The sequence below is a fragment of the Ornithodoros turicata genome, chromosome 4 (genome assembly GCF_037126465.1).
Source record: "Ornithodoros turicata isolate Travis chromosome 4, ASM3712646v1, whole genome shotgun sequence".
In the NCBI taxonomy this organism is placed as follows: Eukaryota; Metazoa; Arthropoda; class Arachnida; order Ixodida; family Argasidae; genus Ornithodoros; species Ornithodoros turicata.
Genome location: NC_088204.1, coordinates 50366058 through 50379578, shown reverse-complemented (window position 1 = coordinate 50379578; position 13521 = coordinate 50366058). Strand labels below are relative to the sequence as shown.

Sequence of the window (13521 nt, the reverse complement as noted above, 5' to 3'; positions counted from 1 at the left end):
GGTAACACGCTCATTCTTCTCATATGTCTTGTCCTTCGCTAAACAAAAGGGTCTCTGCACCTGGGACGTTCCTAACGGAGCCACTCAGCGAAAATTAATAAGTTTGAGGCGCCTCGTTCTCAAAAACACCCACTTCGATATCGTTGAAATTGCTCACCATGCTAGGCCAATGTATCAACATCAATATCTGACAATCAAAATTTGCCATAAATCAGCTGGAGGTGAAGCGCGGCCATTCCCGCGTACCCTATCCAAGCACTGCGTGTGGGCCTGCGCGCTGTGGCGCAGTCGAGAGATCGTACTGTTCTCCCTCTCATGCATTGCTCAAACATACGTCGGTATTGTTTGTGAGCGGATTAAGATAAACAAAAGGTCTGAAAGCAAGGCCCCGAAGAGGATCTCTCTTTCTTTCTTGAAAGCAATCGGCGGAACTTTGACCGCTGGTGTTCGATTACGCTTACTTCCGAAAGCGGCATCGGAACCGCTGTTGGCTTCGTTGGCGCGGCTACATTCCACTAATAAAGTGACAGTGAGAAAAAAGATTATGAAGCGTGCAAGCACACGCGTTCATCTTTATTGCTGAACGCTGCAGTTTCCGAAAACACCCTTTTAGGGTCGCTCTTCGCAGTCCTCGCCATGTACACCTGGCGAGTCCCGTTGGTTGCATTACATATCCACATATGAGACATCTGTATCCCAGGAACACCTTTTAAGCCCTCCCATTCCTGTTTCTTAGCTGCACGAAACGATGAAACATGCTCTGCAGGAAGAAGCAACAGGTGTACTCCTTTCAGCTTCGTTGAGAGCCGATGGATGATATCCTGGGGCGTCATGATGGCTTCTTGTGGTGGAGATCTCATGTTGTGAAGTGTAGCATGGTGCTTCAGAACTCCCCCTACTCCATCACATGCGCTTTTCCCATGTCCGGTGGCTGTGAAAATCCATCTTGCTTCGACAAACCCAGTCTTTGAAAGCTCATACAATCTCTCGGTTCTGAAACGGTTCTTAAAATGGCTCGCTGCACCATCTGACATGTACACCACGTTCGTGGCAATAGTTCTATTTTCGTCAAGCCACTCCTCGATAGCTTGCGTTGCAAACAGTGCATGCGCGGAGTCATGAGAGAGGTCCTCACTTACTGCAGCAAAACACAGTCTTTCAAGTTGTGTGGTAACAACACACGTGAAGATTGATATCTGCTTCTTGCTCCAATGGTACGACTGCACTTCATCTGGTAACACAACCGTCCAATTTTCAGCGAAGTCAAAATGAACTATGTACGTTCTGGGTGCTGGACACGACTTATATTCATGAATGACGCTGCTCTGAATAGCCCTTATGTGCTCGTGAGTAACATGTGCAGACGTCCACTTCCTCACCTCTGTGAGGAAAACAAACGCCTCCACTTCCTTCTTCACCAGTGTTCCACCCTCCCAGGTTGCCACTTTAATTTCCTCGTCGTCTTCGATGTTTAGTGTTTGCAGTGAAATTCCGTTCTCGCCTGGGCAGTTATTACAATTCTTCAGGCGACAGGCCTCCGAAGCGTCACTACAGAGGTAGTAAGACTTAAGTAAGTCCCCGCTGAAGGATCGTCGAGTACTGTTTCGGATAGCAGAGACGCACAACTGGAAATTAGCGCAGTACACACAAACGCACACCTCTTGCTGAGGGTTTGCTTTTACCCATTTTGGACGTAGTCAGTAAAACTTTGTAATGCCCATCTTCTGGTCTGGGTGGTGCTCCTTGAAGAGGTGATATGTCTCACGTATCGAGCACGTCATGTATCTCTTCGTCACCTCGACTTTCTCATCGTCAATTAGCGCAGTCACGACGTCTTTTCGATTAGGGCTCTGCAGTGTGCATTGCATGTCATCATCTGTATAGTACTTCACTGCTGTGGCCACATCTTCTTCTTTGAGCTTCTTTCCTTCATACCTGTCGGGCTCTGCCCACACACCGCTCCTACTTTTCAGCTTGCGAGCCTTGACAACCATATATTTTGTAGCCTCTGGAATCAGTCTTCTGATGTCGTTCATTGACAGTTTGTCTGGGATCAGAGTGCAGAGGCGACAACGCTCTTGATGGGTAGTGCAGGCCAACAATGCGCCATGAAAGTTGTTTACCCATTCCTTACAAATTTCGCAAGAGGCGTCATCTTCTGACGTTTCGGTACCGTAAACAGCATTTAGCTTGCGAGACAACTCGTGCTGAATTTCACTGCTCTTCCTTCGGGTGTACGACACGCGCAACTGTTTCTTTATTGCACCAGAGGATTTTAGAGGAGTTACGTCGATATTCGCTACAGGTAAGCTACGGTTTACGTCAGCGAGAATATCATCTGGCGAAACAAACGTCCGATCTGATAGAGAATCACTGATTTCCTCATTTACTGCAGTAATCTTTTACTGGAAGCGCCGAAAACAATTCTGACAGATGTAGTCCTCGTCGCTCACCTGTGATGCTTGCCCAACTGTTAGGACCAACTTGAGTGCTGCGACGTCCAAGTCCGAGACCTTTCTTCTCCTTCTTTTCTCAAGCAGCATCTTCTTCTTGTGCTTTCCTTCATAGTCGGCACAAAATATCCGATCTGTACTGTACGCCCGTTTCATAGCGTGCGGCATGGGTCTGAGCGAACTCCTCAGGAGAAGACACCAAAGACACCATGGATTCGAAAGTAAGCGTAATCGAACGCCAGCGGTCAAAGTTCCGCCGATTGCTTTCAAGAAAGAAAGAGAGATCATCTTCGCGGCCTTGCTTTCAGACCTTTTGTTTATCTTAATCCGCTCACAAGCAATACCGACGCATGTTCGAGCAATAAATGAGAGGGAGAACAGTACGGTCTCTCGACTGCGCCACAACGCACAGGCCCACACGCAGTGCTTGGATAGGGTACACGGGAATGGCCGCGCTTCACCTCCGGCTGCTTTATGGCAAATTTTGATCGTCAGATATGGATGTTGACACATTGGCCTAGCATGGTGAACAATTTCAACGAAATCGAAGTGGGTGTTTTTGAGAACGAGGTGCCTCAAACTTATGAACTTTCGCTGAGTGGCTCCGTTAGGAGCGTCCCAGGTGCAGAGACCCTTTTGTTATGCGAAGGGAAAGACATATGAGCAGAATGAGCGTGTTCCCCTGAACAAAATGATACTTAACACATCCATAAACTCCAAACGTGTTCAGAGAAATTAAATGTCCAACTTAAGAGAAAAACTCAATTTTCTCAAAGTTTGCAAATTTATGTAGAGTTACCTGCTAGATCTGCAGCGATTAAAATTCACATAGAGAGGGAGAAGATGGGTGTCTTCTATCCTACTAATTTTCACTCTCTTACCACGACAAGTCTCTGCGATACGGGGGCCTAAAGTTGCCAAAAAATGCTAAACTTGGAAAGTGCACGGCATACCTTCTTAGCCTTTGCGCTTTTGAGGAAACGAAATATCAAATATTTTGAACTAATCTTGGTATGAATGCACTAAATAGGTGTTGGGGCATAGTGTGTCGTGTTCTCAGAAAAATCGGAGATGTGGTCCAGACCACCCTGGCTCATCTGACGTGAAAACACCCTCCTATTTCTTAATTTTATTTATTTATTTATTTATTTATTTATGTGTTTTTGGAATAGCAAGCTGACGTCCCGTTTGGCTGACCTTTAGCCCGTTTTTTTTTTCCTTTTCGTCTAATAAATATATCCCCCTCCCCCGTCGCTGTCGTTGGTTTTCCTTGCTACGCGAATGTGAATTTGGGTTCCGGAAAAGACTGTTGCTCATTGCGTAGGCGGAAATAATTGTGCAGCAGCCGCTTGATCGATTTTTCTTATTGGTTCACGTGGAGCGTTCATGAAAAAAAAAAGAAAATAATAAAAATAAATATAAATCGATCAATAAAAGAAAGAAAGAGAAACAACAAATAAAGCTGCAGTTCTAAGTACCGTTATCCTAAGAAACATTTATCTGTGTGTAATCCGCTTGCTGGCTGTTTCAACATTACGAACATTACAGGGCAGTCCTGTTGAATGTTACTGGAATGTTTGTGAAGTCGGCCTTCCACTAACCGTAAATACCAGAGATTCTCGTTAGCCTTATGAGACAGTTGAGTGAGTAAGCACAAACACGAAACGGCAAAATCGAGCAAATTGACGTTTCATGTCAAGCTAATAAACTCATCTCACTTCTCTATAAGCGCACCGAAAAAAGAAGAGGTTTATTGGTCTCGGTGGCCTCTTACACGGGCCGCGAGAACGCTGGCTCGTCTACCCAATGTCCCCCCACCGACAATGCTGGCTGACGATATTCCCTTTACGAGCAGCTAAGTAAGCTTTTGTTCTGGTCTCCAAGGCCATGCTCTAAGTCCGCTCTCCATGAAAGAAAGAGGAGAGAGGGAGCACTTCAGTGCGCGTGCGCGCAGCATGGTCGGCGGATGGATACGGTCAAAATGTTCCGCGTGGTTTTTCCTGTGCTACGGCTAGAGGGCGACACAGGATGACGCGGTTTACGGGGCTTTGAGACGGTATTTATCCATGCTCACTTTTCATGCTTTTTTGTAAAAACGGAAAGTGGTAGACATATAAATTTGATGTCTATCGATTCCTGAAATAATTCCAGAGAAAGTAAATGGAAAGTTTTTTTCGAAATGGCTATAGAAGTTTAATAAAACCTGTTCAAAGAGGGAGGAGAAAAATTGTGTATTTTTTTCGTATTCGTGACGTCGCCGTAAAATACATACGACATATATGAGAAATCCTGTAGCGTAAATAACTTCATCTCGTCTTCCTCTTTATGATGAAAGCACCCGCGTCAAAATCTGCGCGGCGGTTACCAAGAGAAAGCATAAAAACTGTTCCATAGGAAATACATTGGGACGGAGAGCTGGTATGCCCTCTCAAGGCCCTGTCACACTGCCACGCCACAGACAAAACAGCAAACAAAAACAAGTGTTTTTGTCGTGATCGTTGCTATGTTACACTGCTCAACCAAAAAACACAAAATGACCATGTTAGCCGACAGTGTGTTCCAAGCGTGTATTGTCGCAAGTCACTGTTTCGTTTTTAGTCACAGTTTAAACACTCTATGTGCTCAAACATCCCGGTGACAAAGGACGTCACAACTGCAAGGAATGTGCTTCGATGTCGATGTCTGTGTCGCACCTCTGGATTGCGAGAATCGCGAAAGATGTCAGCCACCCGAAATTTGGCAGCCAAAGCAGTGAAAACACGTCTGTGAAACACGAAAACAGTGAAAACACGAAAAATACACACGACGTGTTTTGTTTATGTTTTTGTCGCTGAAGTCTTTCACACCGCAACAACATGTGTCTCGCTGAAATGTTGGTGGCGGCGTCTTGCCAGTGTTACACCGACGTCGACAAAACACGGAATGCAGGCAGCAGCAGCGTTCTGAGTCTTGCCGCTGTTTTGTTTTGCAGTGTGACATGCCCTTTAATGATGTCACCCCACCAACTACCCAAGCTCTGGTTCTTCGTCCGGGTCTTGTACACGCTGTTTCCTTAATGATGTCAGTAGCAACGAGGCACCCAGGCTAAACACTTAAATCGAGAACCATCCAATTTAAGAACAGATTATTCCTAGCTGCAAATTATAAAAGTGTAAAGTAAGTGTGCATAACATGGGCTTTGCTACATGTCCTTCAGACTAATAGCAAGCCATGCATGCTTTTCAACGTCTTTGCAAAACATTTGTAGAAGCTTAGTATCAGATGCGTAAAATTACAGGAGACAGACTGTTCTGACCTGTACTGTAGGTACTGCTCTGACCTTTTCAATTTTTCATCTGGGAAAATACGGAGGCAGCTAATCTGCATACTGCAGATTCCAAGCGACTTGAAGCAACTTACCGTATTTCACTGCATGAACAAGAAATGCGCTCAAAAGAAAAAGATATGAAATACAAGCCGCAGTGTACCGATTGCTATACAGTACATGTAAGTAACTTCCCATGCATTCAGCAGAAATAAGTACCCGCTGCTTGAAGATACGTGGGAATTTTTTACAGATCCTTTGTCATGCAGTGCAGGATCAACTCACTGCATTGCTCAGCAGGCCAATGCAGAGCAAAATGGTTCAGTAACCGTGTGTTCACACGAGCGACATTCCCCAGAATATTTCAGCGGAAGATGCGAAAAACTGCCAGTCTTTTCGTGACCTTCTAACAGCCTTGTCGTCTGCTACGGAACATCAATATTCCGTGGCAGACGACAAGGCCGATGATATCGTCTGCTACGTGCAGAGTAGCAGAACTTCCGCCCAGTGAGCAGTTTTCTTTTTCTTCCACACAAATATTCTGTGGCAATGTCTCTCCTGTGAACACCCAGTAACAGTGTAATATAACCTTGACACAAGGTCTAACACAGCAGTATGTACTATGTCACATTTCTTATTGGGTCAGGTGCTCCGATGTAACCGGAAGCTTCCACTAATTCACCTCTGCAAGTAAGTTTGCCAATGAAAATCACACTTTATTCATGAATGTGTCGCGATCTTCCTTAACTGATGAAGTTGTGGTTTACACATAGTGTGCACCTGTTCACAATAGCTGCACTACATGTAATAGAGTGAGGTATGGAAATGCAGCAAGCAATAGTCACTGCAGGGAAAAAGAAGAAAACTAAACTTTATCAGAATTTTAGTACACACGTCTTGTGAACAGCCTCTGTTCACTGTACAGATATTCCTCAGTTGTCATTCTTCTCCCCTTTGCAATCTTTCTGCTCACAGAAAGAGAGTTTTTTTATTTTTTCTATTTGAACCTTCTGTGTGTTTGAATTTACGCACTCCTAACAGGAATCTGACTCACACGATGACACTTACCCCTGTTGGCTGCATGCAGCACCGTGCAGTTTCCAACACGAATACCTAGGCGACTGGAAAAGTAATAAAAATCAGGCAGCATTAATGTACTGTTGCCCACATTGTATATCAATAAAAATCTCTTCTGACCCTGCAAACTCTGGACATGTTTGATGTTGGGCGAGGAAACGAATGTGGATCTTCAAATGGCTATACCTCTAATGCACTGCGCAGCATGATTTACATCAGTGCCCAGTTGCGGTTTCTGCAACCCCATTTGCAAGACCCTCGCATTTGACATTGGGCACTCAGGTTTCTTTGTTTGTTCTCACCTAGCAGAGGCTCATCGAGTTAGCCACCAAAGTGGTAAATCAAGAGAGGAAATCTACATTAGAAACACACGATGCTAAAATTTGTGGCAAGAGTGTGTCTGTAGTTGGTGTGGGGATTGGTAAAGTGGCACAGTGTGCTAACTGCAACAGTGAGCGAGGAGGGAAAGCAACTTTAGGGCCAGTTTCACCAACGCCCGTTAACAGTTGATCCGCGATAAAGCGTCCCTTAAGAGGCCATACCAGTCGGGGAGCAACTCCGATTCACGATTTTCCCGATTCTAGATGGCGCCACGGTCGCCGTCCATATCACGCCGTTCGCTTCAGACTCCGAAATAATCCCGATTGTGCATGGTTGACGTCGTGAGTTTAAGGCGGCCCGCACCCTCTGTGCTGTTTGTCGAGAGATAAAGTGTCGGATTTGACACGAAAGGTCCGCAGTTCGATTCGAGACATTCACGTCTTTTTGCTTGTCTCCTATTGCTATATGAGTACTTTGTTATTTTTATTTTGTTGTTATATATTTATGCTACAATTATTGTTTCCACGAGTCACTGCCGTCTGTGCTGACTGATTATGGAATTTTTAGTTGCTCTTCGTATTGTTTTACTAGTGCATACTTACAGTATGCCGACGTACAAGTGTGATCGGATAGTACGGATGGCAATATGGGCAGTACACAAACAGATGGTATTATAAACGAATGTTGCCAGCAATGAGTCTGAGCACAAGGCGATTGCCAATTAAGAAATCAGGAAATGGCCAAGGAAAGGTAACTTCATATGCTATCAAAGCTTTTAGTGCACAATTATCCGCACTTTACCCACAGCACACTTTCGTAGTAAACGGGTTGTAGATTATCGTTTTTCATCTTCGCTGGCTAGTCTATTTGCGAGCACAAAATGCTATGCATTCCAGTTATTTGATTTCTAATACAATAGCCACAAAACTTTTTTGGAATCTACACCATCCCACTCAGTGGTCATTCACTGGAGTGCTCAGCCTGTGTCTCTTTGGCCTTTCCATTTTCAGCCTTCTTATTTTCGGCCTTCTGATTTTTCCGTCTTTTGGCTTTCGGCCTTCTGATAGTTCGGTGTTATGATTTCCGGCCTTTTGATAGGCTCAATACTTACACTCAATCTGCCTAAATAAATGCATTGCATAGCAATAGCTATTCAAAAAAAGAAAAAAGGAGAAGAAGGAAGCTCCTAAAAGACCTTGAACTCCGTCTTTATGTATAAAGGAACAAGATAAAATAAAAGGAACTTGACGCGCGAGGAGGTCTCGGAGCACAAATTCCATCTCATAATGTGCTGATTATTACCCGGAAACTTCAGTACTATATTTTTAGACAGTCCTTGGTTTTCACAGGGTACTTCACATTACACCACACCTTTCGTTCAGCGTAGAGTCACCAGTTCAGCGGAGAATCCCCAGTGACCCCGAGCTTTTCCTTATCTTCGTCAGAAGACATCCCTTTGTGCGCGGTTCAAAGACAGACGAGTACAGGTTTTGGGTCATCCAATGCGCAACCGGCAAGGAGTGTCGAAAGATGGAAAATCCAGGGAACCGGTATCGAAAAATTGGGCGTATCTCAAAATAAAGTGATCGACGTCCCCGCTGAAAAATAAACTACTATATATAAATGTTATCTGTCTATTTGTGCGCCAAAACTGCCAAAGCCCACTTAGACTAACCTGAACATGAAAATCAAACACCGAACTTTTACTAACCTAATAATCAACCAACTAACGTGCTGTTCCCTCGCGTCCGCCTCGCTAAGCCTAAGCCTACAAAAATGTGGATTTCGTTTGCTAAAATGACTTGGACAGACATCGAAATTTGTTGAGTTTGTGTGGTAAATAGTGATGTAGGACTTTTAACCACAGCATATCATCGTACGAAGCAATCGAGCATTGTCGTTGGCTTTCCTTGTTTCGCGGACGTGAATTTGGGTTCCGGAAAAGACAGTTGGGCTTATTGCGTGGACGGAAATAATTGTGCAGCGGTCGCTTGATCGACTTTTCTTATTGGTTCTCATGGAGCGTTGATGAAAAAAAGGAAGAAACTAGTAAAGATAAAAATAAAAATAAATCGATCAATAAAAGAAAGAGAGAAGAACAAAGAAAGCTGCAGTTCTAAATGCTGTTATCCTAAGGAACATTTATCTGTGTGTAATCCGCTTGCTCACTGTTTCAACATTGCGTTGAAACAGCGTTGAAACAACAGCTACGTTGCTAGACTCTACACAACGTAGTGAAGTGATAAAGGCACTTGTTCAGTTCCTGCGAGTCTGTGGCCTTCTGGGTGAACCGTGATCAATTTCGTGTTTATTTTCCTTTTGTGTTTGTTACGTTTTTTGTTTTCTTATTCTGATTTGTTTCTTCTTTTCTTTTTTTATTTTTGTTTAGCCGGGAATAGCAAGACGCCGTAGCGCAGGCTAACCTTTGAGAGAAGGGAGTCACTGAAAACGTTAGCCAGCTGTAGGACTCGAACCCACATTTTCTGGGTTATCAGTCCAGGGCTTTGTGTGTTTGTCCCTTATTCAGAGGCTAACATTCCCGCCCTTTTTCTTTGTTAGTGGACTGAGTTCGCACAGAATCGAAAGACATAATCGACGTACATAATCGGCGTATCAGGCACTGGAAAATGCTTATTATGATTTCTCACAAGTGATACATCACATTACTGTGCTTCATACAACGGAGATACTGAGGCTAGATTCCGAACATCTTGCATAATGCACGCGTTTGATATTCATGACGATCGCTAGGTTTCGTGCGGCGTTTACTTCAGGGGCCTTTTCCCCGGTGACCTTTTCTTCCCAGAGTAACTGGGTGTAGTTTCTTACTTGTTGTTCATCGTGAGTAAGGAAATTAACTTCGACACACACATAGAGAGAGAAAGAATGTGGTGGTGGAATATATGTGCTTCCAACATTGCTTTCAACATTGTAATACACGCATGTAAACTAACAGATTGCAGCGCTAGATCTGGCATGCTGATTACTACCTGCAGTTCTGCTATCTATGACATTACGTGAAAAAACTTGTCGCTGTGTGCGTGTGCTCATAATTATGTGTAAATTTGTGAGTCTCTACGGCCTATTATAACCTGCGAACCCTCATTGCCGGAGTAGCAAAGTACGACTTTGCGAAAAATTCCCTTGAGAGAGATGTCGGCCCAGGACGCACAATCGCCACGGGACAGCATGAAAACAGACATGTATCGTCACGGAAGCTAGCAACGGCAGTGTAACAAGAACTCAAAATTTAACTTTCATTCCGCAGTCAGCTAGGGACATTTTGTCCGGGGAGGATGGTACCTCATTGCGTGGGCAGAAATAATGGTGCAGCGGTCGTTTGATTGATTTTTCTTATTGATTCACCTGGAGCGTTGATGAAAAAATAAAAATTAAAAATCAATAAAAGAAAGAAAGAGAAGAACGAAGAAAGCTGCAGTTGTAAATGCCATTATCCCAAGGAACATTTATCCCTGTGTAATCCGCTTGCTCGTAAACGTCTTGTCTTTCATCCCTAATACCCAACCCTTTTTCAAGTAATCACTGATGTCAAATAATAAACATTCTTGACAAATAAAGCAGTCAAATGAATAAATGACATCTCCAGTATGGTATTTTCTCATTGCAGGTCAGACACCGAACTTGCAGTTGTTCTCTCACACTTTCGAAGTCCATGAACCGTACCTTCAGCAGAAGGGAAGTTATACGGGCCATGAAACAGTGAATAAATGAGTGTACAGCTTTCATAGAACATAAACATCGACACAGAAAAGATGCAGGGGACAACTGCAAAACTCGTGTCTGGCCAACGTCAACTGTAGAAAAATACTAGCATCTAGAGAACGATATCACTGGCGAACTAGTGTAGCGAGATATACCGACTTTATATTACCCTTTCAATGGAATTTCAAATCAGGAGAGCGAATGGTAACACTTGGTCGGCTGTTATGTGCTCCATCGGCTATCTGCAACTACGCCCCTGTATTTTTGGCAGCGTAGGTGCTTGCGGGACCATTTTGTCCGTCCACACAACCAGGGACCTTTTTTTTTTCTTTTGGATCGTGGATTTTGCAACCGCAAATATCGAGATCCTCCCGAAAACTTCAGAAGTTTGGAACTGACTGAGGCGTGCACTCTTAGCGAAAAGAAAGGAAACGTCGAATTATTATTATGGGAGGCGACGGTAGAATTTCTAGCATTTTTTCAGCATTACGAGCATTACAGCACAGTCCTGTTGAAAGTTACTGTAAAGAATGAATGTAAAGCCCAGCTTGCACTAACCGGAAATACGAGAGATTCTCGTTAGCCTTATGAGACAGCTCGAAGAGCTCTAAACAGAACTCTGACACCACAATGCTGTCTCAGACGATACGAGTAGCTAAGTAAGCTTTTGTTCTGGTCTCCAAGGCCATGCCCTAAGTCAGCGGTCCATGAAAGTAAAGAGGAGAGAGGAACCAGGGCAGTATGGTGCACACGCGCAAGCTTAATCGGTGGAAGGATACGGTCCACACGGTTTTGCTTTCGCGTCACCAGATGGCAACACAGAATGACGTGTTTCGGTTGCTGTTTACACGTACTCACATTTCATGCTTTTTTTATAAAAACTAGAAGTGGTAGACATATAAATTTGGTGTCTATCGATTCCTGAAATATTTTGAGAGAAAGTAAATACAAAGTTTTTTTTTAGATGGCTATAGAAGTTTAATAAAAACCTGTTCAAAGAGGCAGGAGAAAAATTGTGTATTTTTTTCACATTTGTGATGTCGCCGTAAAATACATATGACATGTATGAAAAATCTATTAACATCATTCTCTTCATCTCGTCTTCCTCTTTATGATGAAACCACCCGCGTCAAAATCTGTGCGGCGGTTACGGGGAAAAAGCATAAAAACTGTTCCGTAGGAAATAGATTGGGACAGAGAGCTGATATGCCCTCTTAACTTAAAAATACTACTCAACCCTCCTTCTAAAACGTTAGCTAGTCTTTATTTCTTTCCATGTTAGCGCCGCAAAGCAACTGTGGCTACGAGCGGCGTACAGACGTGGACAGATGGAGAGAGGGCAGCAGGAAGGAGTGCGGGACTGGGGGGGTTAATATGCATCCTGGGCCGACACTCGTCTGGAAAGTCTTCAGAAAACCTGAGACAGCACAGCCGGTGACAGGATTCGAACCTGTGTCACCTCCCAGTCTCGGTGTGGAAAGCGATCACCCTAACCACTATACCATGGGAGCTGGTACGTCAGCTAGTGTTATCGGAATTCACCTTACGTCACTAACAAACGTTATACAAGAAGAATTGATGCTTGACTTCAAGGTTAAGGAAAGCTTGATCTTGGTTTAAAGTTAATCAGTGTTCGTGAAACCGGACCTTAGCAAACTCTCTTTAAGGTGAGCAATCCCTGGGGGACAAGTGACAAGTGTGTTCTCAGTGCAGAACTACAACGTGAACTGTGGAGCTCGATTATGCTGAGCGAACAGTAATAGCTGGACAATCCTGAACAATGCCAATTTCAACGTTTTTTTTTTTTTTTTTAAACGTGACTTTTCCTTTCTGTGATGCTTGCCACTGCCAAGTAGACAGCCGAGATAATGTTACATCCAAGACAAAAAACGTTGCCTCGTAGATCCCCTGATTTCTACGAAACAAAGACAAAAGGTGTCTCTGATGTGCACCAGTAAATAGTACCGTTCAATGTTCGGTTCACAATTGTTATGCATATCCGACACCGATCATAATGTTGCGTAATTCAGACGCTGGAACGAGAATATTCTTGCAGAGATGGAAAGCAAAGCGTCCCCTCTAGTCTTGTCACGACGGAGTAAAGAAGTCCCTCCACAAGGTCTCTGTCATTGCGCTACATCGTGCACCACCACTTCTTGAACCAAGGTCGCCGTCCAGCCAGTCACTATCTTATCTGTCGAACTTTGAACCGTCCGGTCGTCGGCCGATCGTTTGTGCGCCACAGCAGGCTGCTATATTCCACTTAATGTCTTTGTCTCTCGTGCACTAGTTGCATGTTATCGCGTAATTTCGAATGTCACTACTAACACCCGTACAGACTGCCACCATACTCACTCTGCTATTTTCTGTGCCAAGTCCAAGTGAGAGTTCCCAGCCAGAATGACGATTTCAGAAGCGTGGTCCATTTTCGTCGTCATGGTTGTTTCTGAGCAGGAACAAAATGAAATGTGACGACAGATTATTAACTAGAGATATTGTGCAAATTATCACGCAATATACCGATCTATGGCGCTTGAGCAACAGAAGCCAACCCATCGACCACAACCGAAACAGCAAATGAAGACGCACATGTGCGATTGCGACTTGCGCGCCTCATTACACACAGTGACACAGTCACGCGGC

At 44.1% G+C, this 13521-nt stretch overlaps 2 protein-coding genes across 3 annotated transcripts in view; both read right to left on the bottom strand.

The window, feature by feature from the left end:
* Positions 1–13508, bottom strand: part of LOC135391519 (phosphoribosyl pyrophosphate synthase-associated protein 2-like) — a 40949-nt gene extending 27441 nt beyond the window's left edge. For both annotated transcript variants that reach the window (XM_064621792.1, XM_064621793.1), the window contains exons 1-3: positions 13399–13508; positions 13234–13324; positions 6826–6878 (exon numbers count right to left, since the gene is read on the bottom strand). In XM_064621792.1, the coding sequence (XP_064477862.1) occupies positions 6826–6878; positions 13234–13316 (136 nt within the window). In that variant the 5' untranslated portion in view covers positions 13317–13324; positions 13399–13508. The remainder of the gene's footprint in view (positions 1–6825; positions 6879–13233; positions 13325–13398) is intronic.
* Positions 449–1685, bottom strand: LOC135393157 (uncharacterized; the record flags this gene model as incomplete). Its single annotated transcript, XM_064623676.1, has 1 exon — positions 449–1685. A coding segment is annotated over one exon (1143 nt), but the record flags the coding sequence as incomplete, so codon positions are not given.
* Positions 13509–13521: the final 13 nt, after the last annotated feature.